Source organism: Xiphias gladius, chromosome 16 (genome assembly GCF_016859285.1).
Source record: "Xiphias gladius isolate SHS-SW01 ecotype Sanya breed wild chromosome 16, ASM1685928v1, whole genome shotgun sequence".
Classification (NCBI taxonomy): Eukaryota; Metazoa; Chordata; class Actinopteri; order Istiophoriformes; family Xiphiidae; genus Xiphias; species Xiphias gladius.
The window spans coordinates 20,484,618-20,502,495 of NC_053415.1; the positions used below are offsets into that span (position 1 = coordinate 20,484,618).

At 39.9% G+C, this 17,878-nt stretch overlaps 2 protein-coding genes across 8 annotated transcripts in view; one reads left to right on the plus strand and one right to left on the minus strand.

Annotated features, from left to right (window-relative positions):
• The window catches only part of itgbl1 (integrin, beta-like 1), a 40,574-nt gene extending 34,345 nt beyond the window's left edge, over positions 1-6,229 (plus strand). Inside the window, exons 9-11 of one of the 2 annotated variants that reach the window (XM_040147680.1) lie at positions 616-762; positions 3,270-3,383; positions 5,976-6,229. In XM_040147680.1, the coding sequence (XP_040003614.1) occupies positions 616-762; positions 3,270-3,383; positions 5,976-6,064 (350 nt within the window). In that variant the 3' untranslated portion in view covers positions 6,065-6,229. Of the gene's footprint in view, positions 1-592; positions 763-3,269; positions 3,384-5,975 lie in introns of those variants that run through there. The other variant, XR_005709056.1, reaches the window with a different exon arrangement.
• A 412-nt stretch (positions 6,230-6,641) lies between these two features.
• Positions 6,642-17,878, minus strand: part of fgf14 (fibroblast growth factor 14) — a 101,945-nt gene continuing 90,708 nt past the window's right edge. For 4 of the 6 annotated variants that reach the window (XM_040147682.1, XM_040147686.1, XM_040147685.1 and 1 more), the window contains exons 4-5: positions 12,124-12,322; positions 8,446-10,340 (exon numbers count right to left, since the gene is read on the minus strand). In XM_040147682.1, coding sequence (XP_040003616.1) covers positions 10,198-10,340; positions 12,124-12,322 — 342 coding nt within the window. In that variant the 3' untranslated portion in view covers positions 8,446-10,197. Of the gene's footprint in view, positions 7,484-8,445; positions 10,341-12,123; positions 12,323-17,878 lie in introns of those variants that run through there. The other 2 variants (XM_040147687.1, XM_040147683.1) reach the window with 2 other exon arrangements.

Genomic DNA, 17,878 nt, shown 5'->3' on the forward strand with positions numbered 1-17,878 from the left:
AGAATCAATCAATGATGCGGCTGCCTCTACATGACATTAATTAATATTGACGTAAGCACATGGGGATTGATCCTGGGGTCCTGTTAGGATGAAGTTAGGGCAATAAGTGTTATAGTGCTTGTTAAAACCACAGTGACGCTGTCAGCTATTAAGGCACCCAAGTACCCAGCTACGTCTTTCAACCAATTAAACGTCCCTGGTTTCTTCTGTGGGTGCATGTGTGTTTGTTTTTGTTTGCCATTGCCTGTCTTTGCTTTTCATCTCTCTCTGAAGTGCCAGGGATTTATTAAGGACAGGACAAGACCAGTGCTGACAGTTCCTTTCATGTCCCCAGGGGAAATACAATAAGCCTGCTGCGTCTCTCTCGTCTTCCTGCAGCTCTGTCTCCTTGTACTGCCTATTAGTGTCAAGGTTCAATGTCTGCACTGTCAACTTTCTGCGTTTATGTGCTTTAGTGCTATTTTTCGCTCTCCAGTTACATCTCCCTTTACTTTTCACTGTATCTGTGAATGCTTTATTTATCTATTTTTTTCTTCTATTCGTGCTATTTTCTCATGGGCCTGCTCCATATTCTGTCTCCTTTTAAATGAAGGCCCTTCTGCCCTCCACCGCCAGGTCACGGTTACTGTTCATGTGGACGGTGCATCTGCGAGGAGGGTTGGTTCGGGAAGCTGTGCCAGTTCCCCAGGTCCTGTGACATGAGCGATGCCCAGAGCAAGGAGCTTTGTGAGACTTCAGACGGCGTCATGTGCAGTGGAAAAGGTGAACAACTTTTTTTTTTTTTTTAATCAAATGTCGCTTGGTAGAAGTTTTCATAAAAGTCCCTATTGATGATTGAAGATTGATGTGAAATAATACATACGTACATGCACACACGCTAAATACACACAAAATGGAAATTTATCATTTCAAAGAACGCAAGTTGGAAATATGTGCCGACACAGTTATCCAAGATTTAACCCTTGGAATCCCCACACAACTCTCTTTTATTATGAAATAGAGAGGATATATAGAAATAACAATGAAAATACAGGGTTCAAAATCCTCCATCCAAATGTCCTGGATGAATTTTCATTGAGAATCAATCACCTTCCACCCAGATAAGAAACTAATGCAACTCTGCAACAAGGCACCCCAGTTACGTCTATTTTCGGATTTTATTGAATCGTTCTCTTCAGAGGTTTAACGTCTCTTTATGATTTTCATGTCCTTTATCTGTATCATATAATAAGATGTCCTCTCCCTAAAAAAATCACAGAAATTGAGCAATTTCTGAAAAAAATGGGCAATTTCTGAAAATTTCGCTTTCCCATTACAACCACTGGTTTAATTCAGCTCTTTCACTATCTTAACAAACTCATTATCACAATTTTTGACTCTTTCTTTCTGGAATATATCTCAAAAATACACACACTCTTAATAGACTTTGCTTATGCTGCTACCTTTCTGTGGGTGAGTTCTTCTTATACTTGTCAAACAGGTCTCAGAATCGGGGTAAAACCGACTCTGTATATATGGACTATTTCTAACTGATTTCCTTTCTGTAGCACCCTGGTGGCCAAACAGTTATAATGAATGCAACATAACTGCAATGTCAGTGGTTCAATTGCGGCTAGGGACCTGTGTTGCATTCGTACCACCCCTGCCTCTTCCCACGTTTCCTGTCTGCCTCTTAACTACAGTTCTGACCATCAAATAGTGACAAAAATGCCCAAAAAAGTGACCTTAAAAAAAAAAAAAAATCTGATTGAAATTAAGTTACTAATTCAAAACTGTCTTTTGATCTTTGCTGCAACTAAACACTTGCCCATTTATGTAAAAATAAAAAAAGACCAAAATAAATAAACCATGTTACCATTATCATTATAAAATATATGAAATATTTGTCTTGGAACTTATCTCATATTCACAAACTTAAATAAAAATCAGCTCAATCAAAACCTTTACATGTACAGCAAGATTAGGCCTTATCTTACTCCCACTGTCTCTGATGTAGACTTATACTCTCTACAATTTCCTACTGTCTTTGAGTTCATAGTACCAAGGAATTAAAGCGATAAGCTTTACAACAGTTTTTTCAAATTATCATCAAAATTCCAGTTGTCCAATTGTGTTGCTCTGTCACATGTTAATGCCTTGTTTTTTTATGATTAAAATGATAATCTGGACCAGATTTACTTTCCTTTATGGTTGTCATCTTTTACCCAAACACAATTTACCAAAACTCTAATGTATTATGACTGAGTTCATAAAACATCATGAGCTATGTAATTTTTTATCAGAACATATACTGTATTATATACTTGGTTTACGCTTCTCAAATCTGATGATTTGCTGCTTTTTTCCTGTTCCATACCATTGTTAATAAAACATCCTCTGGTTTTGTGATGTTGGTCTAACAAAACCAATTGATTGACGGGGGAAAAAAGTGATTGTTAAAAATGATTGTTGCAGCTCTATGTAGCTGTCCGTTTACTGTGTCCCTTCCGTCCTCCATGTTTTCACTACACTGTATCATTACGCGGCGAATGACAGCACACAACAGAGATCCCCCCCGTTGTGTAGTCGTGAATCCACAGTGGATCCAGCTCTGCAGAGCCGGGCAGGGTGTGAAAATGAAAATGAGCGTGTTCATTCTCCACGCACCACTACATTTAGACAACGGGACAATCTGCCCCTCGGCTCCTCCCCTTGTCTCACCTCCCTCTTATCTGTTTTACTCGCTCTCCTGCTCCTCACACCGTCTGTCTTTCGCTGTACGCCTCCAGCTCTCATGGTGGGTTTCATGTAGCCCAGTGTACGCTGATAGAAACTGGGAAGATTGAAAACATAGTTGCTGGACCTCAGGGTGTGAGATTTGGGAGGAAAAAAAAAATGAAGGAAACAGCAGTAGATTCGTTTCCCTCCAATCCTTAATACCTTATTATGCTGCTGCTGCCCTTGAGAGAGAGACGGAGAGACACAGGTGGGGTCGGGATGAAGTTTAAGGTGTGGGTGGATTGGTTTCCTGGTGGCAACAGTATATTAGTAGCTGTTTCCCCAGGGAAGCTTTCATATCCACTCTGCCCTACACAAACTTTGGTGTAAAATAAAGAATTTACAGGAAATAATACAAACAGCATTTACTGGAAAAAAAAAAAACACTAGCAGCAAGGGAATGGTGTAAAGATGAATCGCAAAATAAACACTGTCAAAATGTTACTCAGCTTGGATGGAAAATTTTGATTTTAATGAACAGTTCTGCGAGTGTGTGTCTTTGTGTGTTGCAGGGTCCTGTCACTGCGGCCAGTGTATCTGCTCTCCCCGAGACTGGTGGGTGTCTGGAGAGTACTGCGAGTGTGACGACCGAGAGTGTGACAAACACGACGGCCTCATCTGCACAGGTAGTGCAAGAAAAAAAACAAACACACACACACACACACACACACACACACACACACACACAATATTATCAACCGATTTTGTACCAATCCCACTAATGTGAACGTCAATGGTTGTGAATCAGAAAACAGACAAAACACACACACACACACACACACACACACACACATCCTTCTATATAGTCATTAAACCACAGGAGCCGTCCTCTCCCCACTGACGATGGAAATCTCAGTACATGTTTATAATTATTTTTGCCCCAGGGTCTGTCAATATCTGGACAGCTGTTCAGAAGCGTTTCTCATCATGACTCCATGACTCCAAATGTCAGCCTTAATGTCATTCAAATGCGCATCAGTGGCTCCAGATGCAGACAAACATTGCTTAAAAAAATTTGGGGAAAACTGGGAGAAAAACGAGGAAAACGTATGCTGATGTCTGTTAAACGTTCCTGATTACCATATTAGTGACAGGAGTATATACAGTATGTGAAAATTACCATATGCATGAGAATTATTATAACTTAGCCTACTGCTGTTTTACATGAAAAGGCAATTCCAGAAAGGAGGTTGAATATGCAGATAAGACACTGCTTCTGTTCTCCAGGTAGCCATGACGCAATCTTTTTTTTTTTCCACGCCAGTGGTACAAAAATTTGTTTGGCAGGTTTGCCAATAAATTACTCTGAGATTTCATGGGCCCTTCAAAGCTGTAGATTCTCATTAAACATACAACTGATGAGTGATGTGGAAAATTCAGCGTATTAGGAATGCTTGCTGGTTAATTTCACGCACTGACTATGATAATTTCAGCAACCATTTCAGAGAAGAGACAAAAAAGGTCTATGAGGCTGTCTGCAACACAGGTAAAAGTCTAAAAACAAACAAATTACAACATTTTTTTCACCACACGACATTGTTTATCGGGGTAATGCTCACCAATTTGTAGAAGTCGCTCTTATGGTTTCACTTTGCAATAGTTCTGATGGAAAAGGAAATCACCTGAAAGGTTCATGTATCAGGAATACAATCAAAAGATTGTCTGTCGGTTTGAGTAAATTCCTAATGAATCTGAGCATTGATTCTGCCAATGCTGAGCTTTACACACGGGAGAGCTTGAAACCATGAACACAGCCTCCCTCCTCTCCCACTCCAGTGAAAAGATGGGTGGTCCGATTGAGCTGTTGCCTAAAAATTATTTAAAAAAACAAAAATGAGCCACACCTTGCACCCGGTGCCACATTCCTTCATTATTATTAAAATGGCCACTATAGTCTGGTGCAGTAAAGACTCACTAGAGCACCAAATGTGTATTAATCCACAGATGAAAATAGTCCCTGACAAATGCACTCTTTGCGCCTGTTTGAATAATGTTTGCTAAAAACTACAGTGCCCAACTGTTTCAGGAAATAATTTTGTATTTAAAAAAAAAAAAGAAAAGGAAACTGTAGATTTGTGACCTGTTTTTAAAGATTATTTCTTTAGTAGGAATGAATGGGCCTGTGGCTGAGTGCCACAAGCAGGGTAGGGAAGTTGAAAAATATTGAGACACAGACTGAAGCACTGTTGGTTTTGGTCTTCTCTGGGAATTTATTGACATTGAGGAGAATATTGAGTAAAGCCGGCCTTATTGTTTAATGAGCGAAAGGTCTGTCTAGTCTGCCCTCTGGATTCAGCAGATCAACAGCCAGCTCAACCATTTCTGAGAGAAATCATGTTCTTTTTCTCACCCACTTACCCAAACTCTGCTGCCTTCTGTTTTTTTTTCCCCCCATCGCCTTCACTGTTTTATGCTCGTCATCATCCATCACCCCTTTTCCCTCCTCAGACTACTCCCTCTTCTCCAACAGAGACACTGCAGTAGATACATCTTGTATCTTACACTGTGTGGGAGAAGGCCAGTGGGGGTCCTCCTCCTAACCCTAGCTTCTCTGACAGCTCAGGGAGCTAGCAAAGAGCTTGGGGATACTGGATTTTAACTTAAAGGATGCCCAGAGTAGGATATTATACTGCTTGTTCCCTACTGGGTGAACAATGACATGTCATCAGTATTTTTTTCCAAGCTGAGGCCACAACTACTTAGTAAAAGTTTGGGTAAAATTGTAGGGGACGACACTTGAACTCTAGTCTCTTGTATTTAAGTCTGATGCACTACACTCCTCCATTGACCACAAACTCCTGCTTGAGACTCTGGACAGCAATATTTCTTCCTTTGTTACTAAGCACAAAATAAACATGGACTGTTATAAACCATTTTTCTGAAAAGGACAATCTCGATTTATTTTCTCACCACCGCGGGAAGGAGGAGGGAAGCCAGACAGGTCGGGTTTCAGGATGTCTAAGCTTTGTACAAATGTGGTGAATATATAAAGCATGAAGGTTTTACACTTTTAATTAAACCAGGGTTTTCTTCTCGACTGTGTGGGCAAAAGCAGTGGAAAACCACAAACTGTCCTGAGCAGTGTAGTTTGCCCTCGATCCCCCACCAGAGAGCTGCACCCAGGGATGCAGGGTGTGAAAAGAGGAACCTTGTTAAAGGTCAGACATGATGGCACAGCTCTTTTAATTCACAGCTTTTCTTCTCACATCTTCTCACAGGGAATGGGATGTGCAATTGCGGCAACTGTGAGTGCTGGGACGGCTGGACAGGGAACGCTTGCGAAATCTGGGTTGGAGCAGAGTACTGAGGAGATCGGGACACGGGGGTTAGAGACAAGAGGCCTGGCTGCCCCGAGTGACCAGGAGCACCACCGCTGGTCACGACCAGGCTGGTAAAACACCACAGCCTGGAAACCACAGGAGGAGGGAGAAGACATAAATAAACATGGATATAATTCTGCATATCACTAACAGCATTCATTCTTTTATTGTACTGGTTACAAATGATCCTTATTAAAACTGAATTTTGTAGGTGAAAAGAAACAACCATATTTTTTTCTGTTTAAGACATATTACAGTGTAAACATTTAGGTTTCTAAAAGAGATTTATGTATGATTTTTTTTTTTTTTTTTTTTTTTTAATAATGTAGAAACGCTTACATATTCCAGATGGCTGCACATAATAGGATGCAGGTACATGACAAATCCAAATGTTGGAAAGAGAAGATGATGTTCTTTTATTAAGGTGACATTTTTGGAATATGTAGGATACTGCAGGGGATAATGTACGTCTGTTTTTAACTGGTACGCATTGAGGTGTTGTTCCCAAATTGGACTGAAAGTTCACTCGAAAGCTCAAGGCAGGGGTTACTGTTTGAGGTTTTTATTTCTTTTTAATAATAAAACATTAAATGTGCCGCATGGCACAACATTTTGCATGGAAAATGATGCGAAGACCTTAATCATACATGGTTACAAATTTGTTATAACATGACATAACTTCAATGGGTATACTTGCAATGGTATATATATATTTTTGAAAATAAATCATTTTAATAGTGCCCATTCTTCTCCACCGGGAAGTCAAACCAAACAATCTGCCATGAAACCCACACTGTACTGAAGGTACATTTCTCAATCAACTCACACTAGTGATAAGGTTAAATTCTAAGTGGAGGAAACAAAGAGAAGGGCATACATAGTTTAGTTGTGGCATGCTGGATGTCCATGTCACTTCAAAAGGTGGCATCAGGGGATGAGAGCTGCATTGACACAAGAGCCCAGTCACCACTTGAAAAGAGGACTGATAAGAAGTCACAAAGAAAATTTAATGTAAATTCTACTTTGGCCTTTTTCATGCTTAAACTAGCCAACCCCTCTGTTTTCTTTGTTCCATCAAAAATGACAGGTGCAATAATATACTGCACACTATATTGCATTAAGTATGTTACTGACATTACAGTACACCTTTATATAAATATTTTTATTCAATATGTTGTATATGTGTATACAACAAACACAAACTGTATAGTGTAGACAAACTTGTTGCATATATGTATGTAAAATTAGCGGTACATACCAACAGTTCTCGATAGACATAGCCTACTACATGCAGTTCATCGATGCCATCCTCTCCCCATGCAACAGATGGGACAACGTACAAAATAAGAGGTTGAAAACTGAAGCGATAAAGAAACTAAGTTTGCTAGAATAGTCTTGTAACACATGTGAAGACAGGGGGACCTAAGCAAGAGTGATCAGGTTTAGGAGACGACATCACACACGACCCGTATACGAGAGAAAATGAATACAAACAAACAAAACAAAAACAAACAAAAAAAGTGGCTACAGAGATCCAAACAGAAATGTACATTTACACACTGGTCATTTACAAAAATAAAGTCAGCCTTGGAGGAACCAGTTAACTGGACCGCAGGGCTGGAGCAGCAGCCAGCCCAGCATGTAGAGTTTATAAGAGTGGAGGATTACTGGCTGTAATGAGGACAGAACATCAGCCTCAAATACAACTACAATGGTTTCCAGCTCCCGTGTATGTGCGTCTATAGTACGCCATTTTTGTTAGAACATTAACAGCTTTTTACAGACAAATATTGAAGTCTAACTAATGTGCTTTGATGTGCTTTAATAAGAAATGGTCATGTGTAATCCAAATAAATTCAGAAAATTATATTTACCAAATCAATATCTCAATATAGTTGCAGTTTTAGCAGCATACAGCAACAACAATCTACTTAATATTCTAAATCTTATCTAACAAAACTATTAGGAACAAATCATTAAAGCAAGACGTTAAAACGTTATAAATTGATTGATCAGATAGAGCTTCGATAAACTGCTAACAGTCATGATGAAAATGCAAAACAGAAAGTGCAGCGGGTTACCTTCAGATTAGGTGTGTGTGCGCCGTAGCCTGCAACATGCCCATTCAAATCCCACACCGAACTTCAGTGCTCTTCAGCTTAAACAGAGTGAAGAACGATACCCATACCTTGTTCCTTATAGAAAATACATGCACGTGATTAGTTCAAGGTATACGTACTTCTCCAAAATGACATCAGTCAAGACCTTTGCGGGTCTGAGCAGAGTTGATTCTGTCGGACAGAAAAGATGCTATCACAGTGAAAGCTTTAATGAATTGAATGAGAGAGAGAGTCAGATTTGTTTTCTATTTTTTTTTTTTTTTTTTTTTAAAGATTAAAGAGTTCAGTTCTTCTTGGGATGAAAAAAGACTTTGGTCATTTCAGAATGTATACATCTGAGTGTAGTTTCTCAATGGATAATGCTACGTGTCCTCTACATGGATGTATCGGGTGGGTGAGGCACCTTTGGCCCAGTGGGGACTGGGAACCTGTTTTTGCATGCCGGGAATCAAGGTCCAAACAGGCACGTGACAGGCCAAGATGATCAGTACTGGACTCTGCATGCTGAGCTAGGAGACAAATCCTCTTATCGTAATAATAATAATAATAATAATAATAATAATATCTAGTCATTTAAAAAGTTATGATTTTTAATAGTCATTTTCCCTAAGTTTTATACAGTGAAAATGTTACAATATAAGCCATCTCTTGTATAACTGCTGCAAGAAGAGAGAACACAATATTAACCTTGCCCATGCTTTAGTTTGCTGAACCAAATAGGGATGCAGCCAGTATAAATGTCGCCTACTGGTTTTCAGCCATGTTGTTTTCTGGCTTTAAGTAGGCGCTGCCATAAGATGGCTGCCAGTGCTGCAGTTATAGACCATCTGGGTCAAAGCCACAAGCCTTGCCTTATAGTCCACAGAAGTCAGCGAGTGAGGGACAGAGGCCTACAAGGCCTAGAGATATTCCTAGAGCCCACGCTCTGAAATAAGATTAAAGAAAAATAGACTTCAGGTTTTCTATTTACCAGAGAAGGCGGACTGAACCGCTGGTGGGACTTAGATAGTGATATGTATACCCCATTCCTTCCAGCGCTCTCCCACCCACACGCACATCTGTTTACATGTGCGTGTGTGTTTGTATGTGTGTAGGGAGCTCCCTAGAATTGATTGCAGTGGCGGTAATTAGCACTTCATCAGCTATGATTGCAGGAGCTATCTGCCAGCCTCCAGTGTGTCTTTATCGGCTGTGAAAAAAAAAAAAGCAACATTTCTGATTTTCCCAACAAACTTCGTGTCTGTCAGTGTGTGTGCATGTTGTAGGCAAGAAGAAAATTTGGATAGTTTTTTTTTTTTTTTGTATTTGTTTGTTTTTATGTCATATCTGTGTGAATGTGTTTCTTAGAAAATCACACAACTCCCTTGCAAAATGTTTTAATCTTTTCTAGGTTACTTGACAAAGAGAAAAGTGTGTGACTAGAGATAGAAAGAGAAGGAGGGGAACATACTCGTAAAAAATAGAGGACGACAGTCCAAATATTTACTCTATCTATACAGTCTCTATCCCAGAACATAGCTGGTGAACTGTGGTATAGAAAATAGATCTGAAGGTACACACACTCTGCTCCAACAGGGCATTATAGAGAAGGGGAAGGTTTCTTGGATGAACCGTCAGCAAGCAAAGTACCACGAGCGTGGTTGTGAAACACGCGTTATTCACATGAATTCTCACAGTCTCAGAGGAATCTAAAGGCATTCCTTGATCAGAGGTCCTCTTCCCTCCTGTGCTGGAGAAACTCAGCCGCCTCAGAATCCATCCGCCCATGCTGAGACCACGGCTGGAGAAAAGAAGGACGAGGCGGAGAAAGAGGAGGAGGAGCAAGAGAAGAGATGAAGGAAGGTTCGCCTGGATCTGATCCACAGACGAAGGAGGGTCTGGAGTCCAGTCAGGAAAAGCCCTGCCTCCGTCACACGCGTACCCCCCCTCCCCCTCCACCTCCACATACACACACACACACACACACACACACACACACACTGGGCACTGGTCAGGTGTGGCTATGTGGTGGGCTTGTCGGGCTTGCTGACAGGTTTACCTCCATTCATCACCGCCGGCTCACTTGTGCTTTTACTGGGAGGTACTGCCGCCTTGGGCACTGTCTCTCCAACATCATGCAACGATGGCTCTCTGTACATAGCAACTGGAGGAGCAGACAATAAGGAAAGAAAGGAGAGAGATGAGGGAAAAGCTATTGGCAAGAACCTCTTTCCTGCACTTTTAAGTTTACCTGTCTTAAGCTATTCAAGGAGTATATTTCCCCTGCAAAACTTCCTGTTGCTTCCTTTTTATACATGCAAAAATCCCTCAAACCTGCACTGAAGACTTCCTGCAATTTACAGATGGAAAAAACAAGCCGATACATTTTTTTTGCTTGTGGGATTAATGCTACGTCTCCATCAGGGATGATTTCCTAATCAAAGCACACGCTTGTCGACAAAACAGTGAAAAGTGTCTCGTTATCCCCCACTTTAAAGCCACTACACTACAGCTCTATTACTGTCATGACAGGGCACTTCAACTTGATTCCATGTTTAAATGATGGGAAGCAATCAGGCTGGTGGCTGACAAGAGTGATGGTGGCATCTGCTGGACCATCAACATTTCATACCGCACTTACAGAACTGTCCCACCTCCTACACTGTAGGCTTACAACAGCAAAATAGAGAATCAGCGAATAAATACAAAAATATGTCAAAGATGGATATTTCACATAAAGTAGTTGTACCATTACCAAGTATAAAATCATGCCATGCTCATCGTTTTTGATTTTTATTCTGTAGTTGTAATTAAATAATATCCATATTTATTCATGTCTCCAACTAAAAGCTAAAATGTTTCCTGCTGCAAAAAGACACCATAGTTTACAGTAATGAAGTTTCTTTGACAAATAAAAAACTGCTTCAGGTAACAAAAAGTGAGGAGACACTGTGGGGAAAATGCTAATGAGCTGCTGATTATGCCCCTTGAGTCTCTCTAGGTGAGTTGAAAACATAGAAGACAGAAAACTACATAGTGTTTACTTATATTTTTATAATCAGATTTTTTGTACTATTGAGTCTTTTTTCACGTGTTCTTTTAAGGGTCATCTCACCCCAAAACACTGACTCATTAGAAGAAAATGGGCATGCGGACAGCTTGAGTTTTGTTTAGTTTTGAGATATCCATCTCTGAGACTTTTGTTGCCACCCTAGTACAATGGTGGCTGCACACCTTTCAGAAGTCGATAACTGACCTAACCTCTGCACATAAAACTGAAACTGAGAAAATATCATTTTGTGATTTGGGTGATCTGACCTTGTATAGGATGGGGATATTCAGTATTTTTCTTATTGTCAACAAAGTCCATTAAAAGACCAAAACCAACAATGTGTTTGTCCGTCTATATACTTTCCAACTTCCCCACCCCAAGACAATTCTTTCCTACTGAAGACACAAATCTTTAAAAACAGGTCAGGAATATATAGTTTCATTTTTTAAAAGCTGCTAAGTAGTTTCTTAAAATAGCTGGGCAGTGTAGTTTTTACATTCTGGGTACACTAGTCAGTATTTACGAGAGCAGGACGGTGTGTAAGGGATTCAAATAAACTACACTGTTAATGAAAGATTTTGGACAACAATCAGTTACACAGAGGAATAAGCTGTATCAGGATCTGACTACAAAGACTACTTGTTACCATGATAAATTCATTATTGATTTTAGTCTTTTCATGAAATTTGTTGACAATAAGAAAAAAAAAAAAAAGAATATCCCCATTCCTGACCTTAAATAATCAAAATAAACATTCATAAATTCAGCTTTTTAATAACTGTTATTTCTTTACTTATTTGAAAAATTAAAACCAATAATGAGCTCTAGAGGTTGTCTATGTAAAACAGTGAAGTTTTAATATGTTATTATCAAACTCTGAGTTTTAATTACATACCTTCTAATGGCTTGGGCAGGAAGTGAGCAGCTGGTTTTGTTTTTTTCACTCGGTTCCCCTTCATGGCTTGGCCTTCTTTATTGAGCCCTATGAACCAAGCTCTCCCCGACTCCTGTTGTCTGTACAACATGGATGAGTAGATCACATAGTAGTTCTCAAACACCGACTCTTTGAACTTGCACTCCGCTGTGAAGAGTTCCTGCAAAGACACAGACAAGCACCAGACACATTGTAATCATTTTTTCTGAAATTATTTTTAAACCAAAAAAACACCACATTAAGGATTTCCTTTGCCCATGATATACTGTATTTGGGAGACATTCCAGTAGACTCAAATTAATAATTAATGGTTCATATTATGTAAGAATGAAACAGACGTCAGATTCATAAATTATATTTGAACTTGTACGAAGGTCACCAGCACACATGCCACCTGTATATCACTCACGATTTACAGAATAATGTTATTGCAGGCTCAGATACCGCCTCGCCAGGTGAAATGGACTTCATACTTCAACCTGTCGTGAAAAGGATGAGCGCTGCAGAGTCTATCTCACTAGAATCATGTCTGATTCAAGCCAAGCCTAATGACGTGCTCTGATGAAATGCAACTCTCATTCTCTCCTTGGCCTTAACCTTGCCATCAGATGTAAGAGCACTCGTTTAGTCAATTAGCTCATGTTCCCAGCAGAAAGTATATATTGTTATGCACTGACCCCAGCACTTCAGCACCCCCCCCCCACCGATGTCTAGCCAGACACTCCTGGCTTGTTCCTCAAAAAAATTTTTAATTGGCAAAACCCAAGGGGGATCATTCTTCCCAAATACTATGTCTTCTATGAGGAATTTGTCTTTGGCTGCCTTCTGAACTTTGGACGAATAATGATAGAACTAATCAAGTGACTCTTCCATCCTTTACACCTAAATCTGGCAATGACGAATGAACACTGAGGCACCACATTTCGTTCAGCTGTTGCCCATTCATCTCCAACCAGAAGGGTAATAAAAAGCGTTTCCACATTGTCTGCCCTGCCAGGCTAAAAATAAAGGCATTCATCAGGGTGTATTAATCAAAGCACACTCATCACAATGACGGGTTTTACCACATGTGTTGTAAGCAATTCACACTGAGCTAGCTCACAGAACTACTGACACTATATGTAAAAATCCTCTGATACATCCTATATCACAGTAGTCTGGGGTCATTGAGAAGATTCCTTAAGGACCCAAAATAAGGAGTACTTTCATTTCTTTGCATCAAATAAGCAAAAATGGAGATTGTGTAGGATACTTTTATCCTATATAGTGTCATCTTCCAATCTACACTAAAAACTAATTTCTGTGCAAAATTATAGTAAATAAACATACACAATCTTATAAACATGGTCTTCAACGGCCAAAGATTTGAAAAAGCCTTTTGGAATTGCTATCTCACAGTACCTCTTTGATTACACTGTGTTTGAATGATATGGGTAAATGTGAAAGAAGATTATACTGTATCACATACAATTCCAGGAAAAATATGGCTGCAGCCTTTGTGTTGATGTCCTAAAACTGATACAGCTAAACTAACAAAATTTTGCAGCCATGCTAGTGTCAAGGGACTGTACTTTAGCACAGCGTTGTTTGAGCTAAAGTCTAAAGTCAGCATGCCAACATACTAACAATGACAATGCTAACATGCTGATGGTTACCAGGTATAATGTCTCACCATATTAATTTAGCGTGTTAGCATGATAACATTTGCTAGGAAGCACTAAACACAAAGTACAGCAGTGGCTGATGGGAGTGCGATTGATTTAGCAGGTATTTGGTCATAAACCAAAGTGAAATTTTGACCTGGCGATGGTGCTTTATGAAAAGTTAAGGGATCAGCAAAGTTTTTACAATTCATCCTGAGGGGAACATGAATGTTTTAACCAAATTTCATGGCAATCCATCCAATGATTGTAGAGACATTTAACTCAAACCACAAAGGTCAATCTCATAGTGGCACTAGAAAAAGCAGAGAATCACCAAAATCATTAGGGCATCCACTGGGCACCATTATTACCTGAACCAAATTTCATGGCAACGCATCAAACCAGATGTCAAGACATTAACTTGAAAAAAAACAATAACGTTACAGCTATGCAAGAGGGTGAATCAGGAATCACCAAAATCAGTAAACTTCCTCTTCTGGGGACAATGAATGCATTTACTGAATTTCATGGAACCCCATCTAATGGTTGTTTAGATATTTCAGTCTGGACCAAAATGGTGCACTGACTGATGGATATTGCCATCCCTAAAGCCAGGATACTTGTTTGGCTAAAAATGTCACCAATTCTCAATTATTTACCATGAGATAGATTTTATAGTTACTGTGTCGAGGCTCTCTGTGTAAATCTCCTGTACTGTAGCCTCGCAGGACATTATTTACAGGCTAAATGCGTAATTCTGAACACAGGAAACACCATGCTTTGATTATGGTATAATTAGCCCTTCGGTGAATTACTCCTGTCAGAGCTTATCCTCCATACAGTATTGAGTTGAAAGCAGAGCTGAGCAGGAAGAGGCAGAGAGACACTTGGGATGACCATAATGATCCTGACAAGCAGCCGGCTGTATTTTGAGTGTCCTCTCTATCCTTGATTGAGGACTCCTGGGCATTTCTGAGTGGAGGGCACAAATGCATTAAGCATAACAACAGCATCAGCTGAGTTGTCAAAAAAAAAAAAACTCAGGAAGAGGTGCCACGATTCTTCACATTGCAATTACGATGAAAACGGTCAAAACTGTTTGTCAGTGCAGGCATTGAGAGGTCAGAGTGGTGATCTGTTATTCCGTAGCGGACAGAGGTTGAAAAGAACAATCTATTGATAAGCAGACACACTGCAGGCTGAAGCAATAAAAACTGAGCCTCACATGATAGAAACCACGAGCACGAGGACATGTAGCATGTTTCATAGCGAATAAATGAACATTCTCTCAGGACAATGCACAGGCGTGACCCAATCATTATTCATTTTGTTGCCGTCATTAGGATTTATTGTGTGTCAGCCGCAAGTGGCCGTTCATCAAATGGCTGTTTATTATGTCCAAGTTGTCAGAAAGGCTGAGCTGTGTCCTATCTGCTAGGATCGGCAGGTGAAAGAGGGGGCTGATAGAGACTGTGCACAACACATACAACTTAATAGATCCCAAATTATATAAGAGAAGTCTTATCTCAAGGGAGGGCTGTCATTTATATTTAACTTGCTTTGGTGATCTTTAGTTAACAACCAGAACAAATGTCTTCATTTTACTGATTCATTTGTAAAACCAAAAAACTTTGTACCCTGAAAGAATGTTTAAACATGCTCTATCCAAGCTGAAGCAAACTCTGTTGCTGAGCCAAGTAGAAGGCTAAATATTTTTACCTTCATGGTTCTTTGAGTTGCTTCAGTTAGGTAATTAATTCTACTTTTTCCTCATCAGGTGAGCAGCACCGCAGGTTGGTTTGACTGCTGTAATTGGACACATCATTTTGATGACGGACCAGCTCAGCACTTTTTACTTATACTACAAAACAGCCTTGAGTAAAAGTGATCATACAAGCTGGCGCAGAGGCCATAATTGCAGCTAATCAAATGCCTACACATGCACAAAAAGTCTGTGTTTGTTTTACGGAGGCAGAGGAAGTGGGGGTGGTTTGTTTGTGGAATGATGCTTGATGGTGAACAAAAATGTAACACTGTCGGTCACAATAATTAGTTTCATTTGAATTCAGAGCTGTGAAGGCAGCTGATTTCAGACACAATGCTTGCGGAATGCATTTTAAATGTGTCAAATGTCAACAACAAGCAAAAGGCTTTTATCATGTTTGATCTCTGTCCTGCCACAAAACAAGAGAGAGACTTTCCTTTAGTCATTTTCCCTTATCTGTGATCAATAATTATTTACACGTATGTAATAAAAAACTCTGAATGACTACATGGGAAAAAGTATGTGAACACCCAAACAGAGTACACGGTGAGCCAAACATTACACCCATATCACTAACCTGGTATTGTGCACAGCTACATTGTCATGTTGAAATAGGAAAGGGCCTTCCCCAACTTGTTGCTGCAAACGTGCGAACATACTATTGACTGTAGCAATTATTTTCCTTAAAACTGCACTAATCAATACTTTTGGATTAAAACAGGATCAAATGACTACATGTAATGTGAAAAGGGTCCCTGAAAGTGAGGAAAAGCTACAAAGAATTATCACACACCTCTGTAGTTCCCTTCAGCTGTACGAAGTGTCTTAGCCTCTGAACTCATTGTTTTGGTTTTACAGCCTGCAACTCTACTGCTTTTGGTTCAGTTTCACTGCACTCCACATTTATGCTATTGTTATTTCATGACTCCTGGGTGTGTGTAAATAGGCAACAGTTTGCTAACACGTTTTCCATAATGATATTGTGTTTACTGCTTGTTCTACTACACCCGGGTGGCCAAAAAAAAAAAAAAAAAAACAACCTCATTATTGCTGCTTTAATTTGAACTAAGGCAGAAAAACAGCCCAGCACGAGTACAAAAACTTGTGAGGACAGGGTGTCCACCGACTTTTGGTGGTTATGTGTATATATTTATCACAAGTAACATTTAATATGCATCTTTCTCTGAGCCCTGTAACATTTTTTTTAATCAATATATAAAATTCTTGACAAAACCGTTGTTTGGCATGTCAAAGAGGCATGTACTATAAAAATAATGCTGAGAGGGTGCCTCAGCCAAGCAAACGCTCCAGTAGGAATGCCACTTGGATTGGCAGCTTTTGAACTTTATGAGGGTGAAACAACCACTGTTCCTTACCAACCTGCCCCTATTGTGCCGTTCGTAAGGAGAACTTTTATCTACCTGTTTCTTTTTGCTGTTTTTTTTTTTTTACATTCTTCTTCCTGGAGACCAGAACATGACAAACACTTTTTATCTTGTGTTTCCATGGTAACACAGAGGCACTCCAGGATAATATAGTGCTGGTGAAAAGGACAGGGCATCCCCATCATGTGCATACAAACACAACCAGACTCATGGGACGCATTACAGCATTACAGCATTTCCAGCATTAATTAACCCTCAGGTTTTTTATGGTTGTACATTAAATAACAAACAAGTCTTCTGATATTAACATCACACACACCCTGATAGAACGACTCCGAGCTTGTCATATGACACTTTCAAAGAAGCAGTCAAATCAGAGACAGTATTATCTTGTTTGCTGCATAATTCTGCACAGCATCAAACTGGTATTTTAGAAAAATATGGGTGACATTGAAGAAGGAGAAGGAGACTCAGACACAGCACACACTTTCACGCCAGTGGCAAATCAAATCATTTTTGAGGCACTAAACGGTTGATTTTCTTCCCGCTCGATCTCCCCGCCTGGCGCTCCACATCAGTGGCTCCCTGGCCCGTGATTGGCCATGCTCTGAATGGGAATGCCGTAATTGACCTTGGCCACAGACAGCGTGGGGGACAAAACTGCTCGGCCCCACATGATCAGCCCCAGTCACCAAAGCAAAAGTACAGGGACAGAAATAAAGGAGAGATGAAGAGTCAGAACAATAAAAGGCAAACATTGACTAAGAGAGAGATTGAGGGGAAGGGGCAGATCCAGGGAGGAGTACAATTTCTACAGAAAAATAACAGATTAAAAAAAAGAGGCAAATGGATACAGACAGTTGGAGAGAGTGGGAGTTTAAAATAAAAAGCCCTGAAAATACTGAATAGACAAGAGAGCAAAA